Raw genomic sequence first — 21476 nt, 5'->3', positions numbered from 1 at the left:
GATTGCATTTTTATATCAAAATTACTGTACAATCAGATACTTTTTGTTGCATTGTAATTCATTTATTGGTGTAATGGTAATGGTGTTTTTTTCATTTTGTCAATAGCAACTTTAGTTAGTTGTCAGTTGTCATTTACTTCAATGTCAGTGTCACAGAACAGACATCATCTGACTGTCTAAGACTGCAAAAGAAATTATTGCTAAAAATAATCTAATACAAAAATCACTTATTTTATTTCAACAAAATGGCTATCCTTCGGTTGTCTCGGTTGGTGGCTCAATCGAAAAATCTGACGAAGTTCGAGAACGTCGTACAACGGAGGACTGCCACAACCACACCGACTGGTGCTATTTTGCCTGAGCCAGAGAAGACCCCTGGTGGTCTTCTAGGTATAGTATTGGCCGTAGTGCCAGGCTTGCTCATCGGAGCAGCCATTAGTAAAAACATAGCCAATTTCCTGGAAGAGAACGAACTGTTCGTTCCGTCCGATGACGACGACGACGATGATTAAGATAATCAGGTACACTATTGCTGTGTATGACTTAACGTTTACATATAAGTTTAGTTTTATAACTAAGTGCTTGTAGTTTAAATTATTATCTCTCTAATTAATGTAACAACAATTTTGTTTCAGATAGTGTAATATTTATGCGGGTTTTTAATAAATAAGAATCACATTTATTGTTATATTTTATTATAAGGATTGTTACAAAAACATTAAAATTTTGTGCTCAACATCAAAATAGCATTGTACACAATACTTAGGAATTTTGTTTAATTTATGGATTTTATTATATTAAAAATCTCTTATTTACATGATTTACATAAATACATTAAATTGTGATCATATAAAATAGCATTCTATATACAGCTAAATTAAATATGCATCAATCAAATCATGTCACATTAATAAATGCATTACAAAAGAAATGCATGTTTCATTTGTCAAAGGAGTAACACACACAAGGCAATCTCAGCTAATCTAGTCAGAGGTTACTCTCGCAAATGTACCAATAAACACTTGTGCTTAATACTTCATAGATGAATGTTCAAATAAATGAGATAATGGCATGATTCAGTCTTTCATTTTTGACAAACCACATAATTCTCTACTGCAATGATGAGGCGATGAAGGAGAGAGAAGAAAGAAGATAACAAGAAAGAATAAATCACTTGTTAGCAACTGCTATACATGTACATGAACAGAGCAGTGGTACAATTTACATATTATAATTATATCAAAATTATACTCCCTTGTCTGTCTGGAAGCATAGTAAACATTCACAATAATAATAACTTGTAATACTTGTTATTGTACATTTCTGTTATTGACACTTTCTGTAAACATGTTTATAAAAACTTCAAAGCTTCAACAATACTTTTTAAAACATAATCAACTACTGAATACTGTTTCTATATTACACAATAATGTTAAATGATAATGTTAATATTATTTAATATCAAAATAAGTCCAATACAATTGAGTGACATAAGGAACATTATGTCTTGTCTTTTTATTAAAATGTGTGCCTTGATTTCACTTAGTAACTAAAAGTACTAAAACTCACTCAGAAAACTAGGTATAGGCATGTTTAGAGGCAGAAATAAATTATCATGGAGTGCAGTGTCATGGTGCAATGGGCACTAGACCACCAGAAGCATGTCCGTAATCTTTAAAATTTAAAATCAAGTTTCCCCACACTGTGAATTTCTTCTGTGTCATGGTCGTGGTTGCGTTCAATTTATAAAACCGATAAACTTCTGGTGCGCCTCGACACGCAGCGCCACGCTAATGTATTTCTGCCATAATGGTTACTAGTCATTGGCAAATGCAGATCTATGGATCTATTTATTCAGGTGGTCGCTTGTGTTCTCCCCATCCATGGAAGCACTTGGTGAACCGCCGCGACTCCTTGTTCTTGAGAGTCAGGAACAGCTTGCGTGGCTTGTCCGGTTGCATGGATTTCATGTGTTGAATGTAGACCTAGTTTTGTACAATAGAAAAGATAGTTTTAATTGAAATCAGGAATTTTTGCAAGACATAATTACATAAATAAATGGAATTCTGGAATTTCTTAACATTTCATGTAATAATTACCTGTGCAGATTTGTAAGCCAATTTTATCTCCACTTCCGAGCACTTGGCACCAAGCCATAGAAACACTTGGTCGCCGTTATCCAATATCATTATATCGTCGTCAGCCAGATCATCCTAGACACACAAATTATTATTGTTATTGTATTTATTTGAAACATGACAACTATTTCAAATTGAAATATTTCTATAATAACTCGTATCAGTAGTCTTCCTTATTGGTTTTGTCTAATATAAATAAATAATTTGGCTTTAAAAGCTCAATAGATAATAATTAATAATATTATCAGCTAATTAAAGTACATTAGGAGTACCAACATGAAGGTAGTGAGGGAGAGGATTGATATACAGATAGCAAAGGATTTCTAGTCAATTGCACTTATGAAGAGAAAACCATGATTACCTGACAGAAATCGGTACATTTCTCGGAGACAGTGAAGTATCCCTTTTCGTTGGAGCATCGGAACAGCCTGGTGTAGTTGAGATAGTCTGCGTCCGTGTCGTACGGCTTGCGGCCGCCTATACCCACCCAGAAGAAGTTATCAGGCTCGCTGCCCTCCGTTATCACCTGTTTTTATAATAATTATTATTTATTTATTATATATTAAGGTAAAATAAAAACAATAGTGTTTAATTACATTAAAGATATGCACAACATTGTATAAGTAAAAAAAGAATATTGAGTTATGTATTACATAGAATGGGTGTTTTTCCTGTAGTTATATGCACAACATTACAGTATAATGTAACTGGCAGAATATTAGCAGTTATTATTAATAGAATGGGTGTTTTTCCTGTAGTTAATGTTATTAAAGTTGCCTTTAAATAGGTAGAAATAATTAAACAATAAAGGGAATGTTTCCTCATTTAAAAATAATCGCGTCACAATTATCATAATCGACCTAATATTCTGGTAATTTATGAGAAAACAAAATTTATTTAGTTGGCTGTAGCATTCAAAAGTAAATAAATAATTTTGTTAATAATAATTACGTTACAGATTGCTGTTTCCTACAAATCCGACATGGTCACTAGTAACATCATTAGAACTCAAGTTTATGGGGTATTTTACCATGTTTATACTTTATTATATTTTTTACGAAATATCGGAAACGTAATAATCAATAAACATGGTAAATATCCCGTTTTCAGTTCTAATGATGTTCCATAGAAAATTGTTATTACCTGCAAGCTGACCCAGGGGTTATTGAATTTCTCCTCAGCGATCTGCTCGATGAGTCGCGCGGAGTCCGCGTCGCTCTTGCTGCCTATCCACGCGTACACGATGGCCGAGGACGTGTCGTTGGCGCCCTCTAGCGGCACGTTCAGGATGTAGCTGGAAAGTTGAGGAGCGTTTGAAATCAAGAAAGACATTTTGTGATTTTGTGTGTATGTTTGTTATTCAATCACGTCAAAACGGCTGAAGGGATCAGGATGAAATTTGGAACAGGAGTAGATTATGGTCTGGAATAATACATAGGCACATACGTTTTATCCTACAGGGTGAAGCTAAAGCTAGTAGGCCATAAATCTTACGCTAAGCCAAATAGATGCCGAGCAGCGGGTCAAACTTGGGTAATAGGTAATATATCGTGTGGACTTCATAATCAGCAACTTACCAGAAGGCACTATTGAGCTGTGCCGCGTCTGCCTTTACTTGCACGAGTCGGGTACACAGCGCAGATCCATTGCTTCGTAGCTCGTACAGTTCTACCGGCTGGCGACCACTCTCCTGTTTGGAAATAAATTTGTATTATTATAATGTCATGGTAAAATGCTTTGAATGGAATAAAATTTGAAAAAACTTCAAATGAAGGTAATCAGAGGTGTCTGAGATATGATCAAAAAATAACAGCTTTACAAATATAGGTCACATAAGCACATAGGTCAAATAGTAATGTGTAACAGTAATTTTCAACAATTAAAACAGCAATATTATAACATACATCATATATCACTAAAAAAAACATACCGGCTTCTGATTCCTCTTGCCATCTTTGATGATGAACCGCCTGTGGAAGTGGGCCATGAACTTGAGGCTCTCCTGTTGTTGGTGGGTCCTGACGACGTCGAGCCTCTTGCAGAGTTGCTTGAACTTGCGCTCGAGGCCGAAGGTGAAGGTGAGCCAGCCCATGTTGGGCGCGCGCCGGCCCTGCCAGAAGTACACCACCCACGTCGCCGCCTCCGACTCCGAGTCGTCTTCTAATGGATTCGTTGCGTCCGTCTCGTCCTCCGGCTGTTACAATGATAAAACAATCGTAGATTTTATGTAAAAATTACGGAGGAAAAGGGTATAAGTAATTTTCGATATTTTTTTTTATTCGATATAAACTAATGCTTGACTACAATCCCACCTGATGGTAAGTAGTGATGTAATCGTTGATAGTGAGGCGCACTATTTTATTAAGAGCCTATTCACTCTAGACTTGAAGATAATCGAATGGAAAAATCGCAGCAGGCAGATTGTTCCAGTCTCTCGATGTACGCGGAATAAACGACGAAGCGAAACGCTTAGTCCGAACCGTAGTAGTTTCGACAACGTAAGGATGGATACTCGCCGTGCGATATGATACAAGGATGAAGAAAATTTCACACCAGAAACTCAATTCAAGGAATAATAGAACAAAAATGTAACCAAAATAAAATCTATCGTACCTCAGCAGGCAACACGTATCTGCAGAGGAAGACGTAGCAGTCACAGCTATGGAAGACTCCGAGCTCGTGGTCAGGCAGGCGCACAAAGTGTCTCCCCTCCAGCACGAACGCTTCCATGGCCTCCAGGTCCTCGTTCCACTCGTCTGCGAGAGTCTTGGCCTCTGCAGCTCCCATCGCTGGTTGCCGAGGAGTGAATAACGCTGAGAGGTCCGCTCTGTAGAAAGATTAAATTGAGTGAGTTAAACTCACACTCACGTCGTACAAATCTAAAAACTGTTAGCTATATGGTTCAAAGTTATCACAAATTATCCCTAAAACGCATAAAATCCCGAAATTGGTGTTTAATACAAATTATAAGCATAGATACATACTTGGTCTCTTGCTGTTTGGCCCAGCTGGCGAGGTCGGCGCCAGTCCTCGCGACTGACTCCGCGGTACGAGTGAAGTCCACCGCTATAACCTCTTCCCAGCCCAGGAAGTAAGTCTTGAACACCTTCGAATTAAACACAGAATATAAATTATTTGTCTCTTCATATTTTAAAATGCAGGTGTCGTAGGATACGATTAAGGGACTGCATGCTTAGGAACCGTTGGAATAGGCTAGTTTCCTACTAGTCAAATTCAATACTTTTTTCGAAACGTCAAAAACGATATTTTCTATGAACTTTGTATGAAATAGTGCGTTATGACGTCATAAGTTTTTGACGTCAAATAGCAGACTTATTTCTAGAAATTTAACTAGAAAAAATCGAAAATTAAATAGTTCATCAAATTTATGAATGAGAGTGTGATTATTTTTTAATATTTTATTGTATTGAAAAGTTGTAATCATTTATTTTTGACCGAGGATACTACCCAATTGTGTTGAAATGTGCATGTGAACTTGTATGTTTGTAAAACGCACCCACGACTCAGGAGAAAATCCTAATGTGGGGCAACGTTTTTTAAAAAATAAAATAAAAATAATAAAAAATTGCGAACCTGACTGCTAAGCGTGGACATATGTTTTATTAGCAAGTGGCCATAGTTATCGTCACTACGCGTAGTGACGATATAATAGTGTTTACGGTTATATTGTCTCTAATGTCACATAACCACGAGTATGATTATGGTTACAATATCAAATAACAAACGTCACCCTACCCTTCCTAGATGTAAACATTGCGTACCTGTGTCTCAGTTCCCTCCTGCAGTCGTGTGACGAGTGCGTGCGGAGGTCGGGTCACCATGTTAAACAACTCTTGTGCTAACTTCACCGCGGCCGCGCGAACTAGACGAGATGACTTCTTGCCGAACCTGAAACAAAACGATCATAGTTAAAACAAAAAATACGGAACAAATGTTTATGTTAGAAGAATAAAAGCAATAGAAGATGTTGGTGAAAAGTTTTAATTTTGTGTAAGCTAAATACTCAGTCAATTGGACTTTTTTAATCCTATATAATGTCTTTAGTGTAATTCAGTTTCTGTAGTAAAAAGAGATAAAAAAAACAATCCAAATTCTTAAATCTTCAACCCCAAAAAAACCGGTAACGCACTTCTAATTCCTCTGATATTGCGAATGTCTACGGCCAGCGCCGACTGCTTACCATCGAGTGATTCGTCTGTTCGTTTACCTATCGCATTAAAACAAAGGGATTTGTGTGACTGTAGCGGCGGGGTTACTTTATTTTAGATTTCAGCCATGATCGTCCCACTGCAGGGCAAAGGCCTCCCTACCTTCCTTCCACTCCTCTCTGTTTAATGCTTTTTGCGGGGTTACTAGTACTAATAATACCTGTATAATGTCTGTACGTACCAGACGAAGACATCGACGTGTGCGTCGAGTATGTATACGTTCCGCGTGAGCAGCGCGGCGCGGGCGAGGGGCTCGGCCTCGGGCTGCGGCAGCTCCAGGTAGCCCATGCCCAGCTCCACGCGGTACAGCCGCGCGCCCGGACATACGAAATCCGCTGGGACATGCTCCTGCACAATGGATGTTCACTATTTTAGTAAAAGGAACATTGGGTAGTTTCCTCAGTCAGAAATAATCACACTTTCATAGATTTGATGATCTTCTTAATTTTCAAATTTTACAAAATTAGGTATACCAAAAAAATACTTCACGAAAAATATGTATCTAGTATTTATTCCACAAGAAATAAAAATTAATAAGATGACACACACAAAAAAACAAATAAATAGATGATTTTGCAGTATGCAACACTACTTTCCCACCAGCAAATACCTACACATTGAAAATGAATACAATGTATTTTTAGAATAAGTATGAATTTTCGCAAGGTATGTTATCGCTATGTCTTTTTGTGATGCAGGTATGTTCAACATCTAAAGATTTGACTGGTAGAAAATGTCTATGGAATTAAGTGCTCTTTAATGTGTTCCTGTGGATAAGCATTTTAATTAAAAAAATATTTCTCACCTGTGGTACATAAGGCAGGTCCCCTTCATACCCTAGTGTCTCCCAGAAGCTGGCCGGCTCCTTACCGGGCGGTTCCGCGATCAATTCTGCCTTATTCTTCCTCTCTTCTTTATTTATCTTCTCCGCAAACAAACGGGCTTTGGACTTCAACGTGTTCTTTGCTTTTTTCCCGTACCTGCATACATTTTAAGTATAATTAGAATGGGTATGACACAGTCAAAAATCAATGAAATATTATCAGCTTGTTTAATTTAATTATATTAAGTTTTCCAATCCTACTATGAAAACTCATAGCTATGCCAGTACCCTTAGTATAAGTTTGTTTATACGATTAACGAGATAGGAACGAGAGTGCGTTCGTCGCTCTGATTGGTTGATACATTCACGCCGGCCAAATCAGAATGCCGAACGCACTCTCGTTTCGTTTTCGTTCAACGTAAAGCAAACTCGAACTAAGGGTAATGTTAGTTGACACTAAAGTTAAGCGATGCCGATCATTCAGCGTAAAGGACTAATGAGGAGTCTTTTGTCTTCCACCTGTTCATGATGATGATGACTGCCATCTGTCTTGCATATGGTCAAATACTGAAACGTCATTCAATTTTAGGTCGCTCTCAAAAATAATTCTGTCCTTACAAATTCTTTATAAAAGACAGAAATAGCGTGATATTTAAGTACAACTTAAAATTGAGTAGCGTTTCAGTATTCAGGCGATAGGTCAAAAATAAATGCAATGTGACTCACCACAAGTATATGACGAGTCCGGTGTCGAGCACGAAGACGTACCGCGGGTCGAGCGAGGCGGCCTGCACGGCGACGGGCTCCAGGTGGATACTGTTGCCCGCGCCGTGCACGCGGTACAGACGGGTCACGTAGTGCTGCATTACGATATACAGTTATATTGTTACTTGGGTTGATAAATCATAATATATTGTTCATGTAAGCTAACCGAGCAATTTTGTCAAACAAAAAATACTCGTAATGGTGGTTGGGTGGTTGGTGTATAATAACTATGCTACACCAGTTTTCTATTACATACCAAAATACGTTTTATTTTGTTAATTTACCTGAAAATTCGTATAAAATTTTGATGATATCTACTCGTATGTAGCTGAAACGTGTGTCGGCAACAATACTATTTTGATTCATATTGCGTTATGTTTATGACAAGAATGTACCAATTGTATTTGGTCATTCTGCAGGTTGCTATAATTATGAGAAGACATCTGTTTGATTAAGGTAATACTATTTTAGTGCATAATAAAATCAAATTACTCCTCCCACCTGGGGTAAGGGAGCGTCAAAATTTTACTGACTAAAAGCTGGAAATCAAAGACACGGGCTGGGTCGGTAGAAAGAAAGTAATTAAATAGTGCTCACCGGGTCATCGACGGTGAAGAACCCGGAGGGCGTGTGGCTGCCCTGTATGTAGACGGGCGGCGTGGGGAAGAGCGCGAGGAAGTCGGGCGTCTCGTCGGCCTGCTCGTGGCGCTGCGTGCGCCGCGCGCCCAGCAGGTTGCGCAGGTTCACCGCGTGCATCGCCGCGCACGCCGCCTTGTCCAGCTGGGGGGGGGGGCATACACAACTATATTACATGTGGATCGAGGTCAATTTGACAAATGTTTCTTTCACAAAATCCTTATTCTGACATTCTACATGTTAACAGTGCCGGCGTTAAGGGGGGGGGGGGGGTGCGTGATGGGCCGATGGCCCAGGGCGACAAATACTGGGGGGCGCCGATGCCGCCGCCGATAGGATCCGCAAAAAACTAACACTTAATATTGCTTCCCTCAAGCAAGGCTCGGATACCGGTTAAATTTTCAAACCGTTATTATGTACTTGTACGCAAAACCTTTACATTGGGTTTCGTTCGCGAAACCGGTTTTTTTAAACTGGTATTTGGAACAGTATTTTCATAAAGGTTTTTTCGGATTAACCGGTTTAGAGCAATAAAAACCGGTTAATACGACGCACATCAAAGAAACGCCGCGCGCTGTTCAGCTTATTTCAATAATAATATTTCAACGCGTGTACCGACATGCCCCTCGTCGAATAAACCGGTTAATTTAGGTTAAAATAAAGTTCTTTAATGTTCACGTTCTTAAGAAAAGTTCGGAGGAAAACCGATATAAACCGGTATTAACCGGTATTTTTTAAACCGGTTCCGAGCCTTGCCCTCAAGTGGGCGCCACAATATTTTCCGCCCGGGGTGTCAGTGGCCCTTACACCGGCTGCATGTTAATACATAAATACATAAAAAAGTGTTAGTTAACATTGCTATTTCTTCCTCAGATTAGGAGCTAATACTTTTTCTAGATTTAATGATGTGTAATTTATTACAGTAGTAGTTTATACTCACAGTCGCTTTAGACCCGATCCAGAAGTGTATATCCCAGGAGAGCTGGCCCTGCTCCTCAATGGCAGTCTTCAACACTATGTAGCAATCACCTTCGAAAAATTTGCCGTGCGCCACCTGAATACAAAACATAATATGTATTTAGTGGTATATATCATATACACACATTATATTTTCAGCTTTATTGCTTTTCGTACAAAGTAGAAAATCCAATGAAAAAAATTACATGTTTATTTTTTATTTTTTTTAAACGTTGCCCCACACTAGGATTTTCTCCTGTGTCGTGGGTGCGTTTACAAACATACAAGTTCACATACACATGATACCCAGACCCGAAACAACAATTTGTGGATCACACAAAGAGTAGTTCCGTGAAGGACTCGAACCCGCTACACGTTGCACGGCAGCCAGTTGCCCAGCCACCGCGCCAACCGTGCAGTCGTGCATGTTGGAGTAGGTTAAAGTACTGAAAGCATGATAAATACTTGATGTTATTACTAGATATATGTGTCAGTACCTCATCAACAGGTGCGGGTATAAAGTTCTCGATCTCCCAGACGGTGAGGCCGGGCGTCTGGCCCGTGTCCTCGTCGAAGAACTCCGAGTAGTCTAGCGGCGGCTTCTCCAAGCTCTCGTCCCATCGCTTCGGTCTACAACATCAATATACTTGCATGTAGTTTTGTAACAGTGCAAATAGCTGGAAATTACTCACGTGAGTAAGACGATAACATAACAATAATTAATTGTTATGTTACGTATATTTCAAGAAAGTTATAATAAGACTGGGAATAAGGTATTTTGGGTAAGTCATCTCGCTTGTGTGTAGAGCAGAATGTCTATCTTTTCTCACGATATGATAAAATAGTGCTTGAGAAACGTTCAAGTAGCCATTTACAGTTAGTAAATATTTGAGTACCGAAGAGCTAGTTTCATAGTTCCCGAAATACAAGTCTGACTCAGTTTGGGGAACGGAGAGCAGCTACCGATGTAACACCAGTGTACAAAAATTTTGCATTATCTTCATAATGCATATTTACCTGTATGTATATTTACTGTACTTTTTGAGAAAAAAATATTTCTTATTTACATAAATATAAACTTACTTAAGTTCGGAGTTCTTCTGTTCAAGTTTGTGGTCGTTGTGCTGTGTGTTGGCCTGTTCCTGCATGCCGCGGAGTATGAGCGCGGAGTCGCGTTGCTCCGGCTCAGCTCTGCCGCGGCGTAAGCGCATCTTTCGTGCGATCGGGTCAGATTTTACACCTGTGTCAAGTATGGAGATGTTATTTAGTAAATAAAGGTCTTCTAGAAAAAAAAAAAACTGTACTTTAGATATAACATTGGAGTAATTTTAATGATATTGATTATTGATATTATGAGAGTCAAATGCTCGGCAGTCGATACTAAGCTGACGACACAAAATATTCGTGCTTTTTAAAGATTTTTGTCTATAACATGTCAATTTTGTGTAAACTTTATCAAATTATTAGATAAAACTAATACGTACTGCTAGGCGTGGTAGGTTCATTAGTAGCAGCGCCGGCCAGCTGTAATTGAGCTTGTAGAGAGAAGTCAATGTTATAGTATTGAAGACCAGCCCCTCTTGGTCGCTCCACGGGCTTCGGTGGCATCACCAGGTCAGGGTTTCCATGTAGTTGTAGACTTTCCAAGTCACTCAGAAGGTGGATGGCGTCGGGTAGCGTGATAAGCTTATTGCAACTTAGGTTCAGTTTTTTGAGCGATCCACACCTATGAAAACAAAAAATATAAGGGTTAACACACGCCTGTTTTTTTTTTAATGTATGCCCGGTCCATGACTGTCTACTGGTGAACTATGGGCCTTTTCTACATACGAGGGTTTGCCACAATCTCCACGCTTGGCAGGCGAATCGGAGATAGGTACGATACAAGAGTAGGAGTGGTAACAAACTAATATATTCCGTAGTCTGTACATGGGTATTACGAAGGCAGAGATATCGTAAGTTCATTATTTGTTAGTTTCTTAGACCATTCAAAGTGAGTCAACTCAGTCAATTAAATACTCTAGTCAAATATTCAGACGCAATCATTTACATTCGCCATAACATAATAATAAATAAACACGACATTTAAAATATCAATCAACAAAGTCACGAGCATATGAGTAATTTTATATTTATAAAAATAAACACATAAACTTCTAGTCACATTTATTATTTCACATTTTATTTTTTTACCTCCCATCCATCTAAGCGTAGACAAATTTATCATACGCTAAATTTTTTCAAGAATCACATGACATCGCAAAATAAATATTCTGAGAGAAAAATGTATTTTGTATGTAGGAACTGATATTTTAGTAAACAAGAGTTGCGTGTTTTAAGCTTTCTGTTCTATCTGATTTATTTACTAGTGTCCCACGGAAGCTTCGCACGGGTACTTCTCGACTTACCCGATAATTATGTCTTCTACATACAAATTTTCTTCAAACAACAACAAACACGAATTATATAATAGTAATTTTTGTGCAGTCATTTAAAAGTTTTATGCGTACATACATTTTGATTCATGCGGGTTAAAAAACTAGTTGTTAATGTATTACAGTAATAGATCACCCGCTAACATATTTACTCACTACGAAATGATATACAGACTTACATACATACAAACTGGGCAATTATCTCGCGTGTGGAAAATTATTTTCTGCCATTTTACATCGATGTAGTTATAGTAAATATGACTTATATTAAAAATAAACGTGCAATATTGAAATAACAAATAACTTTCCTTGTATTGTGTAATATTAATTTATTAGTATATCTATGTTTTATTTTAAAAAACAAACACGATGACAGGCGGTGAATAATGTTACATGGTTGTTGACTTTTATTTATATTTTTAGGTCAATGTTCCAAATAACTGTTACCCTAGTTTTGAACATTGCTACACATATTTATTGTATTAATTCTTGTGGTAATTATTTAATGACGTTTTATTCACAACAATGCGAAGTGCTATAGTGATTTTATTTCAACATCATCATCATCATTAGCTGAAAGACGTCCACTGTTGAACAAAGACCTCCCCCTTAGTCAGTGGATGCAGGTGGCGGCTTGTCGTTCTACGTGGAGGACTAAGGTGGATATTATTTAGCGTGTTCGTTAATTTTTTCATTAATCAAAAACGCGATTCTGATTTCAATATAGTTTTAAACTGTATGTCGATATACGAGACATAATAAACCAGAGTTAACAAGAGAGTGTCCTTTTCTCAAGTGTGACTATTTGAGTGCCATAAAAATATATTTACCTGCAGAGCCCTTCAGGTATCATCTCCAACAAGTTGTTAGCAGCTGAGAACACTTCGAGGCTGCCCAGCTTCCCAATGCCCGAAGGTATACCTTCAAAGTCCAGCTTATTGTCATCCACATGCAACCTCCTTAAATTCTGCAGCTTACACAGAGAAGCCGGCAGCACAGTCAGGTTGTTTCGAGATAAGTTCAAGCTTTCCAGTTTCTGCCAGTTGTCCATAGCTAGAACAATTAAAACATATTTCATAAGTACTCATATTACACCATTTTGAAGTTCCAATAACGTTCAGTAATTTATCTAGGTAGTTCTTATACACAAAACGATTACGATAAATAATTTTAAGTGTAAATGAATACCTACGCAATTCTAATGACTTAAAACTGTTTTAAGTTCACATAAAACAATGGCTAAACAGGCAATTATCACATGTAAATTAATATTCAGTCTCAGTGATAGAAACTTCATGGTACGAAACTCCATAGAGAATGGCGCTGTCGTCAGTATAGGTCGTGGCTGCCAGTGACAATGGCGTTGCAGGTCACTAGATTGTTCTAAAGGCTCGTTTGTACCTGTAAGGTCGTCCTGGGTCATGGATGGCCGGCCGTGGCCACAACCGTAACATCTATGGTCACTTGGTCACATATACACCGTATCAAGTGTCTACACTTATGTTTTACTTCTTTGTTTGATAAAAGTTTCACAAAAGAGTTTTTGTTCTCGTGTTTCAGTTAACGTGGTTTGCCTTTCTTTTGTTTTGTATTTCATGGGTTACTATGTAAATAGGTAACGGAATTACTGAGAGTTTTGAAAGTTCTGTTGTAAATATTACGCACATTCCAGTATTTTGAGGCATTTACTTTCCCTTATTTTTCAGTTACCATCTCAACTCAATTTTAATATAAGATGTGATGATGATTTTACTCAAGCAGAAGACCGTTACAACTAGAACCTAGACTAGAGGCATTCAAGCACTTTTTAATTTTATCAGAGTCAACCTTATTGCAAAAGTATACAATTGAAAATCAATTACAGCAATTTGCAAAACAGGATAGCTTGACGTGCTTGTATTTGCATAACAGGAATTTTATCTTAAGTAATGTTAAAATATTTGTATCAATTAATGTAGGTGCGGTACTTTGTAGCAAGGAAGTGCATTGTGAATGACTCAAACTGATTACAGTGGCAGATAATGTAAGTAGCAATACAAGTAGCCATTACTACTAAAATGGTATTGCAAGGGTTTCTATGGTTGATATGCAGATATTATTCAAGATGCAGTGTGTAATAATACATTGTCGTCAAAATGGTACCTATATTCAATACTTTATGTAAAAAAGATGTATTCTTTACTTTATTAGTTTATTCCCTTATTGCCTAAATTAAGAAACTATTTCAATCCAATATCTGTGGATTAAGATCGATTTGTGGCATTTTTTGTATGGCGTTTCGGTCAAAAATCAATACATATCTATATCCTTAGTTATGAGTTTGCTTTACTTTTAATCGGAGCGCCGAACGCGCTCTCGTTTGGATTACTTTAAACGCAAAGCAAACTCGCACTAAGGGTATAGCACCTTTTGGATTGAGATCGGTTATTAATTTCAGCCGATTGTTGGCTATTACGACATGCGGGGGATGGTCACAGACTAGAGATAGTGACTAGGTGACAAATATATTCTCATCGCTACATCTGCTGTCACCATACGACCTTGGCCATTCATTATTATCTCTTACAACAGTCACCATCTTTCACTAATTCATTAGGTATCCCTACCAAAACTATTCAATTAGATAAAACAAAAAAGTTAATGGGCCAATTTTTTGTTTAGCATCCGAAGCAACAATAGAAACTCGTCATAACAGATGTATAATTTATAAACTATGCATAGTAAAATAGAAAGCATGACTTCACACTAATTGATGACAAACATGCAAACGCACGAGTGAAATTACTATGAGTTTTTATGTGCATTCGTATCAACGAGCATCGTAAAATTATGTGCAGTGATGGAAATCTGATTCGATCATGCACTTTTTATAGTCAGCTTGATTTCATAATATCCATATGCATCATATAAGAACGTACAGCTGTTTGATTGCCTATTTTCAATTTATTCGGCCCTGTTCCCGAGAGCAGAAGAAGAATACATAGTTAATGCTATGACCTATTAACACGTTAATTAAATTAAACTTAAAAACATCGTAAAGCTACAAAGTTCGCTGAAGAATTTCTTAAATCGATACATTGTAACCATTGGGGTAGGCAGAAACAAAGAACGCCAGAATCGTATGTCTAGCATACCTTTGTCGCTTTATCTACATTTATCAATCTCTCGAAGATTGATTCAAAACTGATGCAAAGTAATGTTTGATTTAAAAACGGTAACGAAAATATTACGGGCTGCGCATCAAAGTAAGCAACTTACTCATAAAATACATATTCCATATTGCATTTGATAAGCTTATCCTTTCCGGCAGTGCCAGTTATACAAATATTAGTAAAAAAATTTTTTTTACCAAATGGATTTCCTGGGAATTAACATGTTTAACCAGACAAACAAACTGTTATGCTTTATCAAATTTGTAAAATTCAGGAAGAGTCATTGAATGCCGACATTTATCTAGAAGGGACAACTTAATCCACATAATGTATTTTGTCCTAAAAACCAGATAAAATTGCTTACTTCATGTAAACAATAGATTATTATCTCACAAGCAATAAACAATGGCAGTGTTGTTTTAACAAAAGAAGGTTCATTGGAGGAATGAGATAAGACAGAAATTTGGCTCCACTTAGATAACTATATCTATAAAAGCAGATATCTAAAAATACAAATTCCCTGATTGAAAACACAAATTTTCACTAAATGTAAAATAAATAATGCATGTATTTCAAATGTCTGAAATTCTGAATACAAATTGAGCCTAACTAATTAATTTGCAGATTGCTATTAAATTCTACATTTATTGGCAATGCAATAACAATCTACTTTAACAGTCAGATAATATAAAAAAAAAAAAGAAAAAAAGCTACAGAGTACATTAGATAGTTTTCTTACCTGAAGACACTTCAGTGATTTCATTGTCACTAAGGTTCAGTCTCTTGAGGCTGAGCAATGAGTATAGGGCATCAGGTACTTTGGTCAGGGCATTCTTAGATAAGTCCACATCCGACAGGTTCGAGAGGGTGTCCAAAGAGGATGGTAGGTTTGCGAGCGTCCTCTGTGTGTTACGCATGTGAAGCACTTCTAAACTTTGGAGAGAGGGCAGTTGTCTGAAAACAGAATATTGTTACATTGTACTGTTATTATCAGGTATACCATAACATAAAATAAGTTGTGTAGAGTGTGGCTTTTCTTATGATTTATTAAGTCTGATTCTGTTCATGATTAATACAAAATTTAGCTAGGAAAATATGAAAGATAATTTACATGTATTCCTGAGCTGAATCCTTATATCCCATCATTATTTTAGTGTCACTTATTATGATAAATTAATAACAGTTAAAATACTGAAATATTGTAACTATATTTCATTAGTCTGTGTCTTACCTAAGCTGAAAAACTCCAAGTGGATTGTCATTAAGTATAAGTGTTTGCAAGTTCGCTAGCCTCCTGGTCTGAGGGGGCAAAGTCTCCAGTAGATTGTGGGACAGGTCCAGAAACAATAAGTCTGTCAGTTGCACAAATAATGTTGGTGGGATGCTCTCAATTCTGAAATAACAGTAAACATGTAATAAATTGGTAACGGTTTCTGAATGACAATTAAATTAACATAAAAAGCAGGTTTGGTGACACAAATACTTAATTATTCCATAGGTTTTGAATTTACTTGATTATCTATTTGTAAGCCTTGTATGGGGGGAAGCTAGGGTAAGGTTTGGTGGGAATCGCTGTTAGTGAGATCAGCATTGCCTATAAAATGCCAAGATGCCTTCTGCTGTACTCGTGGCGGAGTACCGTAACAAGCAGAGCCCTAGCCAGTCCGCGTCATCCACGTCCTCGCCGTCCTCCCTGGGACCTGCTGCAACCGCGCCGCCGCGCGACCGCCACCTCGAGTTGCAGCTGAGCTAACGGATGCAGGGCGCAAGGCGAGTATTCTGCGCCTTAAAACAGAATCGACTCACTAGGGAGGAACCCCGACACAAAATCGAGCATATCCGCAGGCTCTGAAGCGGCAGCCCCGCTAGCGGATTAAGGCACAGTGGGCTAATCACCTGCTTGCCCGACAATTACAGATTAATGAAACTGAAGCAGAGATAAACCGGACCGATCCCTTACCAACGACTTTTGGCATGAAAAAACGGACACGAATTGCTATTTGGAATGTGCGAACGCTTGTCGATGACAGCAGACTAGCCCAGGCAGAAGCAGTGATGCTTAGTTACAATCTGCAGATACTCGGACTGAGTGAAGTTAGAAGAAATGGTTTCGGGGACCTGAGAACATCCGGGGTTTGACCTTGCTGTATTCAGGTAAAGAGAGTGAGGAAGAGGTGCGTGAACATGGAGTAGGGTTCCTACTTTCAAATGCAGCAAGGAAAAGCCTTTTGGATTGGAAACCGATCTCGGACCGGATCATATACGCTCGATTTAATTCAGACGTCCGCAAAATTTCAATCATCCAGTGCTATGCCCCAACTAATGCAGCAACAGAGGATACCAAAGATGACTTCTACAATGCTCTGAATGCTACCATCAAGAAAATAAAGAAGCAAGACATTGTCGTCGTCATGGGGGACCTAAACGCAAAGGTTGGCAGCGACAACACTAACCGCACGCGGCATATGGGTACACACGGACTTGGGGAGTGTAATGAGAATGGTGAGCGATTTGTCGAGTTTTGCCAGAACCATGATCTGACCATCGGAGGGACATTATTTATTCATGGCGACCACCACAAATATACGTGGAATTCACCCGATGGCACCACGAAGAACCAAATCGACCACCTAGCCATCAGCTCCAAATGGCGCTCCTCATTGCTAGATGTGCGCAACCGTAGGGGAGCCGATATTGATAGCGATCACCACCTGGTTGTTGCTGAAGTCCGGCTTAAGGTCGCGGTGGCCCGCGTAGCTGGAGGACCTGGCAAAGTTGGGAGAAGGTTTGAGGTGGGCAAATTAAACGATCCAGATACGCGCAAATCATTCCAACTTGAATTGCGCAATCGTTTTGCCACACTCGACACGGCTACTGACTCATTGGACGAGGAGTGGAATCGGATTAAAGTGGCCTATACAGAGACCAGCTCCATCGTTTTAGGGCGTAAGAGCACTCACTCAAAGGAGGACTGGATGTCGCAACGTACATGGGACCTGATAGAAGACAGACGGAGACTTCACCTGAGACGCCTCGAAGCTCATGATGACGCTGTTCGAGCCGAACTTAACGTGCAATACCGTCAAAAACGCAAAGAGATCTATCGCAGTACCCGCAAGGATAGAAGGCAGTGGGCTGACGGTATTGCAGATCGTGCTCAACACGCTGCGAACACAGGTAACTTAAAGGAGCTATATAATGCTACAAAGTCCTTGGCAGGTGGCAGTAAGTCCAGGAGAAAAAAGCCGCTGAAAGATAAAGATGGGCAACTCATTGTGACACCAGAAGGGCAGCTGGCACGCTGGCATCAACACTTTGTAGAGGTCTTCCGGTTGCCTACGACATCAACACCTGGCGAACTTCATTTTAATTCCCCACCACCACAGCTGCTCGATATTAATGTAGACCCACCTTCAGCCTTGGAAGTGGCAAAAGCAATCCATTCTCTGAAGACAGGCAAAGCGCCAGGACTCGACCTTATCACTGCGGAGATGCTACAAGCAGACTTACCTTCCGCTGTCGATGTTCTGACGCCTCTAATTGAGAAAATTTGGATTTCAGAGGAGCTACCGGATGACTGGAACAAAGGCCTTGTTATTACAGTACCTAAGAAAGGAGACCTTAGTATGTGTGACAACTGGAGAGGCATCACATTGCTCTCGATTCCTGCTAAGGTTTTCTGCAAGATCATTCTGGACAGGCTGGTAAAGGCAGTAGACCCTCTCCTCCGCAGGGAACAGGCTGGCTTCCGATCGAGCCGCTCTTGTACGGACCAGATCAACACTCTTCGTATCATATTGGAACAGGCATCAGAATGGCAGAGAGAGGTTTACCTCACATTTGTTGACTTCGAAAAAGCCTTTGATACGTTGAAGTGGCCAAGCATCTGGTCTCGTCTACTGGAAATTGGAGTGCCACCGAAGATTGTCCGCCTGTTGGAAAGTATCTACAGAAAGTACTCCTGTAGAGTAACTCACAACGGTCTCATCTCGGAAGACATAACGGTGCACTCAGGTGTCCGCCAAGGCTGCCTTCTGTCACCGCTGCTTTTCCTGGTCGTCCTGGACGGAATTATGCTTCGCATCACAGGTGAACGGCGCCGCGGGATAGAATGGGGACTGTCCAACACACTGGAAGACTTGGACTATGCCGATGATCTTTGCCTGCTGAGTCACACCCATGCCGACATGCAAGCTAAGTTAGACGATTTGCGACAGGAGGCAGCAAAAACAGGGCTTAAAATTAACACCCGGAAGACCAAAGAGATAAGATCTGGCGTGAAGAATAAGTCACCGTTGCTGATTGGCACAGAGGCAGTGGAGCGCGTCCACAAATTTACATACCTCGGGAGCGTCGTGTCGGAAACTGGAGGAAGTGAGGAGGACATCGCCTCACGGATCGCCAAAGCTCGAGCTACTTTCGCGCAGTTGAGACCGGTCTGGCAGTCCCGAAAACTGACCCGAAGGATCAAGCTCAAGATCTTTGGGTCCAACGTCAAATCGGTGCTGCTATACGGGTGCGAGACGTGGAAGGTAACAAAGGACATCTCCCGCCAAATCCAGGTCTTCGTTAACCGATGTTTGCGTCGCATTCTCGGTATTTACTGGCCCGAGACCATCTCCAACATTGACCTGTTGGAGAAATGCCACGAAAGCCCCATCGATCGCCAAATAAAACGCCGCAAGTGGGGATGGATTGGCCATACTCTCCGAAGAGGCCCCGACCACATTCCAAAGCAAGCCTTAGAGTGGAATCCCCAGGGGAAAAGGAAGCGTGGCCGTCCTCGGCAAACCTGGCGACGTACTGTAGTGGCGGAAGCGGCGGGCATCGGCTTGACGTGGAGCGAGGTGAAGCGGGAAGCTCAAGACCGATCGAGATGGAGGACCTCTGTGGACGCCCTCTGCCCCATCTAGGGGTCATAGGACCTTAAGTCAAGTAAGTCAAGCCTTGTATAATACATACATGTAAAGGTGGAAACTTCATTTTTTTGGCTTCATTAATAATTTTTACTCAAATCTGATTTATGCTAAGAGAACTAAGCTAGAAAAGTATAGAACTCATTTGAACTTACTTATTATGACTGAGATTTAAGACTAGCAAAGATTTGGCTTTCTCTAATCCCTCAGGAACTTCCTTCAGCCTGTTATGTGATAGATCCAAGGTGGTGAGCTCTTCCAATCTGAACAGCTCAGCCGGGATCCCAGAGCTCTTCACATTGTTGTGCCTTACATTCAGGGACCTCAGACATTTCAGCTCAGTTAACTCACCAAATAATTTCTCTAAACTGTTCTTTTTCAATGATAAATTTTCCTGTAGTACAAAAATGTATGCCTTAATACAGTAGCAAGTATGCTCCCAATTTTTTTGAAATGTATGTTTTAAATTAGCACATGACACATATTTTACATAAACATGTCTTAAAATAAGTACCCTTTATTTTAACTAGAAATCTTGAGCATACAATATTGTATTAGAAAATGGTAAAAGAATGCTTTTACCATTTTCCTCATATTCTTGCCAGTACTGTAGAGATTAAAAACAAATGCTTTGTTCATGAAATCATCAAGTAAAGAAGTTTTAAATAAAAGGCCTACTTACCAATTTCATTAACTTTCCTAACTCTTCAGGGATATCTGTCAGGTTAGTCTTATCAAGCCGTAGCCACTGCAGGCCAGTCATGTACCGAATAGCATCCGGGAATTTATCATCCTACAAGAAAGAAACATTATAAGATTCAAATAGGAAAGCAAAGGTTAGGGATATGATATCATCCGTAATAGGCAAAGCGACATATCGACAAAGTTACACTACACTTACACTGAAATCATTACAGGTAAAGTCCACGCCGCGAACAAACGGCAATAAGCCTGTATTTGCCATGTTTACAACGATTTATTTATAAAAATACATTGGATCTCAGTAAAAAAGTTGTCAGGTGAAATGACATTTGATTTGAACTATTTTGCACAGATAATGTATTTATAGACGGTGATGTGACGTAAACTTGTTCACAGATTAAATAGAAGTAGCAGTTTAAGGGTGCGTTTCATTGATAAATACAAGTTGGTTGAAAAAATAAAAACTGAATTAAGAAAAAGGTGCACCAAGTTACCGTTATAATAAATGTTTTAAAGAAAAATAAGGAAATGTATAACACTTATCAAGGAAATTTGTTTTATAGGTATCGAATTTTGTCACTTTCATTCTTCTTACATAATATTCATCTTGCAAAGAATACAGGCCTTTCATCTCAGGTTCATCCATGCTTACTATTGATTACAAGCAAGTTTTCCCTTTTTCTTGAATGCATTCCGCATCTAACACTGTTTTTGATATTATCA

The 21476-nt window shown here is 39.2% G+C and overlaps 2 protein-coding genes across 2 annotated transcripts; one reads left to right on the top strand and one right to left on the bottom strand.

Annotated features, from left to right (window-relative positions):
* Positions 1 to 136: 136 nt before the first annotated feature.
* LOC118281788 (essential MCU regulator, mitochondrial) lies at positions 137 to 1075 on the top strand. The gene is made up of 2 exons (XM_035602510.2): positions 137 to 521; positions 636 to 1075. The coding sequence occupies exon 1, from the start codon at positions 246 to 248 to the stop codon at positions 510 to 512; it is 267 nt and encodes an 88-aa protein (XP_035458403.2). The 5' UTR covers positions 137 to 245; the 3' UTR covers positions 513 to 521; positions 636 to 1075.
* On the bottom strand, positions 679 to 21120 carry LOC118268987 (protein flightless-1). The gene is made up of 23 exons (XM_050701838.1): positions 20953 to 21120; positions 20734 to 20844; positions 20207 to 20445; positions 16367 to 16528; positions 15875 to 16089; positions 12814 to 13036; positions 11033 to 11274; positions 10632 to 10788; positions 10046 to 10178; positions 9532 to 9645; positions 8553 to 8735; positions 7917 to 8050; positions 7173 to 7347; positions 6549 to 6715; positions 5921 to 6047; positions 5123 to 5244; positions 4752 to 4965; positions 4069 to 4332; positions 3716 to 3828; positions 3282 to 3432; positions 2500 to 2664; positions 2100 to 2213; positions 679 to 1985 (listed from the first exon to the last, which is right to left on the bottom strand). The coding sequence occupies exons 1-23, from the start codon at positions 21013 to 21015 to the stop codon at positions 1851 to 1853; spliced, it is 3723 nt and encodes a 1240-aa protein (XP_050557795.1). The 5' UTR covers positions 21016 to 21120; the 3' UTR covers positions 679 to 1850.
* Positions 21121 to 21476: the final 356 nt, after the last annotated feature.

Source organism: Spodoptera frugiperda, chromosome 2, assembly GCF_023101765.2.
Source record: "Spodoptera frugiperda isolate SF20-4 chromosome 2, AGI-APGP_CSIRO_Sfru_2.0, whole genome shotgun sequence".
Classification (NCBI taxonomy): Eukaryota; Metazoa; Arthropoda; class Insecta; order Lepidoptera; family Noctuidae; genus Spodoptera; species Spodoptera frugiperda.
The sequence above is the reverse complement of the archived record's forward strand: the minus strand, read 5'-3'. Positions and strand labels throughout refer to the sequence as shown.